Source organism: Crotalus tigris, unplaced genomic scaffold, assembly GCF_016545835.1.
Source record: "Crotalus tigris isolate CLP2741 ecotype Arizona unplaced genomic scaffold, ASM1654583v1 scf7180000024349.2157984, whole genome shotgun sequence".
NCBI classification, from domain to species: domain Eukaryota; kingdom Metazoa; phylum Chordata; class Lepidosauria; order Squamata; family Viperidae; genus Crotalus; species Crotalus tigris.
In genome coordinates, this window is record NW_024100518.1 from 595,829 (window position 1) to 604,636 (window position 8,808).

Here is an 8,808-nt window from a genome sequence, read left to right on the forward strand (position 1 = left end):
TACAATGACTAAAATATGGCCATATCCATAGATTGGCTGCCTTGAAAGATTAAATAATTCATAGAGTAATAATGGCTCTACTAATATAGCAGAAATGATCCTTGGCAGATAGAAGCTATTAAGAACTCCACTTTAAGTACCTATGCTTTTAGCAATTCACTTTATTATTGATTTTATATTTTAAGAGATTTCATGTTTTAAGATGTTTGTTTGTGGAATTAAGACTACAGTTTGGAGTAAAATATAAACTTTATATCTGCACTGCAGAAATGTGTCTTATAATCCTGTGTTTGGTTTCATCATTATACCAGATTGCATTATACCAGATTGCATGTTCAGCATCCAAATAAGGAAGTACTTGAGATTCTTTTATCCATGATAGTATCTAGCTTCTATTCAAATGGAACCAATGGAGAACATTATGTTACAAGATATTAATAGTGCCTTTGGTATTTAACAATCTTTTAAAGTCAAATCTCTTAAATATCTTATAAAACAATTTATATTTGCAACTAATAATCTTCAATAATTGTGAAGATTGAAACCAAGAGTTAAAATATCTCAAAGGTAATGTATTAAGATTCTGCAATATATAAATGCACTATGTATATGCAGCAAATGAAACAAACTCTTAATACTGTGTTTTTATAACAGTCTACTTTATCATACTTGTTAGACTGTTCGTGCGGAGGGGCTTGTGTCTATATTGAAAAAAAGAGATGACAGTGAAGAAAAAACACTGGCTCAAATGCAGCAGAGACAGTCAAAAAGAAGAGTGAGATTCCAAGAAATGGAAGAAACGTTAGAACAAGGTATTTACTCCTTACTAATTTTAACCCCAGAATTGTATAATCACATGAAATAAGAAACTATAAATATTCAAGTTACATATATGTGCCACCTCTGCTTATATTCCAAAAGTCATGAATGGGGAGATAGGTTGCTCTCAATTATAGGTAATGCATGCAAACATTGTGTTGCATTGTTTTCTGGGAGATGGGTCACCCCATGAACCCTCACCCTTTTTGAGGTGGTGGCTACATTTGGAACATTGAACATATGTTTTCGGCTCTTTCACAAAATGTCTGCAATGAAAGGGGCTAATCAGTGTTTCTCAGCCTTGATAATTTTAAGGCATGCCGACTTCAACTCCCAGAATTCCACAGCCAGCATTGCTGGCTGTGGAATTCTGGGAGTTGAAGTCCACATGCCTTAAAATTGTCAAGGTTGAGAAACACTGGGCTAGATAAAGCTTTGACTTAATTTAAGTGGAGACTCTTAGACTTTGTCATCCAAAAGGATAGGTCTTCAGTATCATGAGCTTATAAGTGCTCCTTTACCATATCGTGATATTTTTATCTTATCATTTATGCACCATATAGAAGAGGATTTATATTGTTGTGATTTTACAGTGTTGCTACAGATAAAGATAACGTTCCTTATCAGCGTCACCTTTGCATTTGCTGGGACACATATATGAGTTTGTGACCCAGAAATTACTAGACTGTTCCCTATATCAATCTGGTCCTTTGATCTAACTGAATCATTTATTAGTAATCTTTTCCACCTCTTGTAACCAGTGATTATAAATTATCTTGTGAAATTCTTAACTAGATCCATGACTATTAAAAAATCAGTGGATTTGTTTTACAACCAACTCCAGGCTTTATCTTTTCACATACTTAACAGTTGTTGATTGCCTTGCTCCAGAATTTTCCACAAATTTAACTTGCCACTGGAATCTTGGCATCCTACACAGCATTTTTTATTTTCTGCCAAGTTTGATTTACACATTTCTTAATTGGCTTTTGTTATTCTCTTTCATTTTTGCATAATGCCATTGATATATACTGTATTATCTTGGTTTATGAATAAGAGAGGCAGGCAGGCAAGGGAGGGGAGGGGAGGGGAGGGGAGGGGAAGGAAGAGGGGAGGAGAGGAATTCTACACTTAAAACAATAGCACAGCCCTATGCTTGCCTATTCAGCAATATGTCTGTTCAATAATCCTTATTGCCAGTTAAGACTGTACTAATTTTATAAATACAAATAGAAATAGAAAATATCTATATTTATATAAAATAGAAGGCAAAATCAAAGTCAAGCCCCAGATCCTATTAGAGTGAGTGGTTATATTGATTTTGATGTGCTACCATTATTTTCAGCTCCTGTTTTAGGCTGGGTATGTTATTTGTTTTTATTTATTGGTAATATTTTTATTTTGTTGCGTTAACCATCTGTAATTAGGTGTATAAGATGGGTGGCCATATACATTTATTAAATAAATAAATAAATAAAATACAGTATTCTTATGCAGTATTTCCAGTGCAGGGTGGGGATGTTAATCTTATATTGAAATATTACAGACTCTCATAAATTCAATCCCACAGCAATGTATAACTTTACTATTATTAAAAATATCAGTAAATTAAACAGCCCATTAATAGAATAAAAAATATTTGTGTAAGTTAATATGTTTGGGAAAAGCTAGCATAAAAATGCATGGATTTTATTTTTCCATTCATAAATAAATGGAATAAAATTACACAGGCATTGTTCACTTAAAAATGGTAATTGGGATGTCACTAAGCAGTGCAATCAGAAAGTGTGACATTGTGACCAACGGCTTAGCGCCAGCTGTTTTTATACTTCTGGTTGCCATTGTTAAGCAATTCCATACCGTTATGAAGTGGGTTAAGCTATTAGCAATCTTCTACTGACTTTCCCATAGACCTTGCTTGTCAGAAGCTAGTAGGCCAGGGTCACAAATGACAATCATGGGATTGCAGGATGCTGCAAAATTTTAATTGCAAGCTGATCGCCAAGCAGTCACATCAAGATCACATGACCCTGTGGACTCTGCAAAGGCTGGAACTTTGAGATCCAGTCATAAGTACCACTCTTTCAGTGCCATCATTACTTCAAATAGTCATGGAATGAGTGGTTGTTAAGCGAAGACTACCTATAGAAGCAAATTATGAACAAAAATAATTATTTTATTGTGCATATTTTCTTCCGTGAAAGCAAAAGAAGGAAGCCTATTGCCTAATTCTTTCTTTGGGCCAATATTGACATTTGTCTCTAGCTTTACTCTGTCTTGGTAGAGGAAGTTGCTGGTTCTGGACATTTATTTGGCTATTTCAGTGTTGAGGAATATATACAATACAGGTAAGTAAAGTATTTCAATTATTTGCCATTCTATTCACTCTGTGTCATTCATCTTCTTTCTACAGAGGACGCTGGAGCTGGCTCCTGCATTTTGCTGATCTTACTGTGCATAGCAACTGTATTCTTTAGTATTGGAGGAACAGCATTGTACTGTACATTGGGCAACAGAGAATCTGCAGTATGTACTGATTTTGCTGCCAATGTGGATTTTTATCATAGCCAGATACGGAAGGGTATAGAAGAAATTAAACACTGGATATCTTTATAATAAAAGAAGAAATATGAACATATAGTAATATTTTACTGTCGCAGAAGAAAGAAAAATAGTTGAAGCATTGAATAATTTGGCACTTTCAGAAGACGTAACGTAACATGGGAAGCATCTGTGTTGTACATAGGAGTTAATGTCCAGTAATTACCTAGAGTTATTGATCAACTTTCATGAGGCAGCATAAGAGATTGTCCTAATGTACTCCTTTTGAAATGCTCAGAACTATCTTCTGTTTACCAACTTAGAAAAGAAAAAAAAATAATCTTTCCTAAAATTTCCAATCCTCATATAGTCATATGCAATCTCTGTAAATTTTAATACAAAACAGCTGATTTTTCTTATTTCATAATGCAAAGATATTGTCTCCAGTTATCATGCAATAAGTTCATATTTAATGGAAACAGATCTTATTTGAGAATCATGTATTTTATGTTGTTAATTTCGATGAATTGTAATAATTTGAGTATGGCAATGGTACAAATAGCAGCCTTCTCCATTTAGATGTTATTTAATTGTGCAGCATTTTACAATGTAGCAGTTGTAATAAGTGATGTATTCATTATTTTCATATACAGTTTTGGCAAAATATGCAGAGTTTTAGTAATAGAATCCTTAAAATGGATTTATAAAACAGGTTCTCTATATAAAACCAAATATAAAATATGGCTCATTTCAGTGCCAGTAATAGCCATCCAGGATTAGTTGGAATAAGGTAGCATCCAGATTGAATAAATAAATAAATTATGATTTACATTTTTTAAAAAGGGTTCACGTTGCACATTTATTTTTTTAGATCCATTTTTATGGTATTGTGAGTGTTCATCTAACACGGTAAAGTGGAACACACTATATTTACAAGAACTGACATAAAACATCTGAATTTGAAGACATTTTTTCTCTTGAGTGTGATTCTAGTAACAAAAGTGGGTTTCTTCTCCATTATAAGCCAAAATGGTGGCTCGACAATGTTAAATCCCCTTTTGGTTTTATTAAAGTTACTGATTTATATTTCTCCAAATTATAAAGAAAAAAATAAACTGAAAAGGTGTACCTTAGAATGAAGGTATCAGACATATATTGTAATTTCTTTATTTGAATATTGTGAAAGTTTGAAAGTCGGGTGGCAGACAAGTTTATTTTGGTTAATTGCACAATCAGCCAGATATTTAGACTGGATTTGGCTTTTTTTTTTTAACCTTTACCCTTCACAAGAATCTGGGATAGGCAGATGTTGATTAATATTATTTTTGATTAATATTATTATTTGATTATTATTATTAAGGTATCATCACAGGATATAAAGTATCCTGTGTTCAAAGTAAAGCTGCTTTTTGCAATTGACCAGTGTGATTTTTGTCAATACTAATGATGCTGAATGATGCTGCAAGAATTTTGGGACTGTACTCAGGGCACCTATCATTGTTTTCTTTCATCACAGTTGTTCTGCTTCTATTTGCAGGCTTTTATATTTCGTGATTTTTTCCAATTCTCTCTCTTCTATGCTGCTGTCTCCAGGCACTGCAATGTCTACTGTCCAGACTTTTTTGTCTTTCCTATCAACAGTCGTTAAGTCTGTTGTCAGGCAGATGCTTGACTGTCTAAGTTCCCAGTTCTTGCTTGCAGGCAAGTGGTGTTTCTTGCAGATATTCAGTTTTTACTTTGTCATATTGTTGTTTGTAATCAGTTTGCAATTTTCTTGCAATAGGAGGTACACTATTTTTTCAGTTTCTTTGCAGAGAAGGCATTTGCAGTCTGTTGCTGTCTGACTTTATATGCATTTGTTCTTAAGACATGGTCTTATGCAGCCAGAATTAGTTCCTCTGTTTCTTTCTTCAACTTTCCTGCTCTTAGCCATTGCCAGGTCTTGTGTGATGTGCCTGCTAGGCTTTTTTTAATGTATTGGCCTTGCCATATCTTCTAGTCTAGTCTACTCTACTCTACTCTACTCTGCTCTACTCTACTCTACCTTCCTTACATAGCTTACGTAGCTTTGATATTCAGTACTAGTATCTTCTTCACTGGCCTTCAGATATTCTTCCATTGCCTTTTTTTCTTCTTCAACTATCTGGTGTATCCATGTCCACCTATGTTTCTTGGTAAATAGAATCTGTCAATATCACTGCATGGGTGAAGGGTATGATTCATTGTCATTTTTCTGGTCTTTCTACCCAGCGTTTCTACTTCATCTTAAATCCACTCCGCTATTCCACTGTAATCTAATCCACTGTATATCTAATGACTAGAATTACCCAGGTATTAATCACTTTGATGGTATTTCTGCCATTGTGTTTGGATTTTAAAATTTTCTTCACTCTTCTGATGTCTTTACTACTAACCTTTTTGATTTCAGTATGCTTGCAGTTGTTAGCCTGAAAAATGCCCAGGTATTTATAATGAACTTCTTCATCCAGATTCCTAACATTATTTGCAAAGGATGTTTCTGGGCACTTGATTATTCAGTCATATGGCAGGGAACTTGTAATCCACCAAAATATGTTCACGTTGGTCTTCCTTCTCTTACAATTTTCCAATATTATCTTGTCAATTAAGAACTGGGGTTTTTTTTAACTTTCTGGTATTTGGGTGATTTCCTTTCTGCTCAGATACTCGGCTTGTTTTCAACTAGATGCTGTTGAACTGCATCAACTACCAGACTAGTTAGCAATTTGAAAATTGTTGGCATGCAGGTAATTGTTGGTAAGCAGGTACTGCCACTTTTGTTGGATCTTTCATTATCAGGAAGGTTTTACCAGATATTAACCAATCTTCAATTTCACCTACTTGCACCATGTTGTTAGCTTGGTAATAAATGGGTATAGACCAATCAGATGTTCCAAGCAAAAAACACAGTTCATATTCATCTGATGCTGAACTATTGTTGATAGAAGCAGCCCAAATCATGCAGTTGTATCACCGGAAATCTTTCTCCCTGCAGTACAGTACAAATTCCATATTTGATTATTTTGCTTTAATCATCAATTTGTTATACCAGTTACTAATTTCTTTTAAAATTCAAAGGCATAACTTTGCAAGACAGCTTTGCAGGAAGAATGTTTGTGTTTTTGATACCCTAGAGTTATATCTATTTCTAAGGCTATATGCTTTTAAAGATTTCATGCAATCAGATTGATTGTAGCTGTTTAGTTCCATAATGAATAAACTGTAGTCCATTTTAAAATAATGTTACATACCACTGCATTTGATTAAAGACTATCTAGTCTAAAACAGCTTCAATAACTACAGGTCATGTTATAAAGCTACTCCACTAATTACTTACTCCACTAATTACTCTTTCAATGTAATTATAGGTCCTAATAATGTCACTTATTTATGAAAGCTACATAAATTTGCTAATCTTTCAGTATGGTTATCTGCTACCATTATCTATAGTATTAACAACAGAGTTGCTGTACAAACTAATATATAGGCACAAATTGTACAGTAGAAATGGTAATATTGAGAAAATAATTGAACACTTTTAAAAAGTCAATTTCATCAAGTATTGTTTTCAACTAAATAATTACCAGGGTTTTGTTATGAAGTAATATTTACAGTTAATCAAACGTTCTGCATGTTATAGTTTGAATTTCCTCAGTCTATTTCATTTTTTTCAAGTATGTAGTCATGGGCCAATTGTACAAAATATATACAAAGGAATAGACAAAACAATCATTTTGTTTATTACTAAAAAAAATTAGAAGTAATAAAGAATGTTCATCACATTAAGTAAAGGATTCCCCTTTACAATTATTTGCCATGATTTCTATAGTTAGTCCCTAACTTTAAGGCTGCCGTGGAAAATATGCTATTCATAGATATCTAGGCAACATAGATAGATAGAAAAAGAATTCCTCGAAGCCTGGTTCTCCTCCGGAAAGTCAATAAATATTGACATCAGCCCAATTTACCAATCGCTGAGAATGAAAGAACTACTTTAACCCAATTCCAAAGGCAATTTCCCACACACAAGAAACCAGACCAATCAGACAAACACTATTTGCATTACACAGGCAATACTTAAAACATCAAGGACTATGGCCCAGCAACAACAACCAACCAATCAAACAGAAATCAGACCATCCAGACAAATAATACCCACACCAATTTACATTACACAAAAAGGTATGTAAAGGTCAGTGCTCTGACAGACGAGTACAATTCAAAGGACACTAAAGATGTCCCCCCAACTGGAGACAAAACGTTTGCAACCAAATCGCCAAGCTTGGAGATCAAACCAACAGCCCAATTGCCAACCCAAGCTACTATTATTCAAACGCATCTCAAATCTGAAAAGTGTTATGATCTGCCTGCCAACCCTCAAATCATACTCCAGAAACCCAGTCTCTGAGGGTTACATAATTCAGCAGAAGCCTATCAATGAATGAGAGAGAGAGAAAGTTCTTTCTTCAGTGTTTTGCGATTCTAATTAGCCAAAGATTATCCTTTAATAAATGAATAATTTAATATTAATGGTTTTGTGAAGTCAAGCTTTCACTAAATGTGAGCTTTATTTAAACCCAATGAAAGAAGGAGAAAACTATGTGAAAGTTAGGCAAGAACATATTAATATAAAAATTAAGAGTGCTAAAAGCCCTCCATGAGTCATGTATCATTAGTGAAAAGCCATATAAAGATATTTAAATGAAGTTGGTGAGAATGGGAGATAATAGAGCCAAAAGCACCTTCCAAATCCACCAATGAATATACTAGTGAGATAGAATTAGAAAATAGTCAAAAGTAACATCTCTGTTCTTAAAACCTATTTATTCATACAGAATAAATTTTTCCCCAGTCTTCCAGCTTCTCCAGCAGTAAACATGAATACAGCCTGGTTGGTATAACCAGTAGATAAATTGGGCAATATTTATTTGGATCTTGTTTGTTGCCTGTTTTGTAAATAGAGATCATTATACCAAGGATCTGGGCCTTCTGATCCTATGTCTTCTTTATTTATATATTTGAATAATTTAGCAAGGAGTGACTGCCATCCTTTTACAAAGGCTTAAATACCCTAGGGGCAGAACTAACATTTGCAAGAATGCATAATATCCAACAACTATTTTGATATTGACCATTTTTATGGTAACAATTTCTACCTGGAGCATCTGCATTTCATATGTTCCTCTGATTTCACTACTTTCAGTGTTCCCCATCATATATTTACATATGCATATATACTGTATATGCTCAACTCAAGATAACATTGCATGCACCTGATAAGTGGAACATCGTGTAATAATAAATGTATTAAATATTAAAATAAAAGGGATTAAATTAAAAATGGAAAAGAATAAACAGAAATAGCATTAGCTGAACTTTATTGGAATGCTGTCCTGCTTATTTCTGAGTATTTCAGGGCTACTGAAGAAG

At 33.8% G+C, this 8,808-nt stretch overlaps 1 protein-coding gene across 13 annotated transcripts in view; it reads left to right on the forward strand.

Annotated features, from left to right (window-relative positions):
- CNST (consortin, connexin sorting protein) overlaps nt 1-6,665 on the forward strand; it is a 34,493-nt gene extending 27,828 nt beyond the window's left edge. For 10 of the 13 annotated variants that reach the window (XM_039327037.1, XM_039327041.1, XM_039327043.1 and 7 more), the window contains 2 exons: nt 677-812; nt 3,233-4,513. In XM_039327037.1, the coding sequence (XP_039182971.1) occupies nt 677-812; nt 3,233-3,435 (339 nt within the window). In that variant the 3' untranslated portion in view covers nt 3,436-4,513. Of the gene's footprint in view, nt 1-676; nt 813-3,232 lie in introns of all 13 variants that reach the window. The other 3 variants (XM_039327035.1, XM_039327044.1, XM_039327039.1) reach the window with 1 other exon arrangement.
- Nucleotides 6,666-8,808: the final 2,143 nt, after the last annotated feature.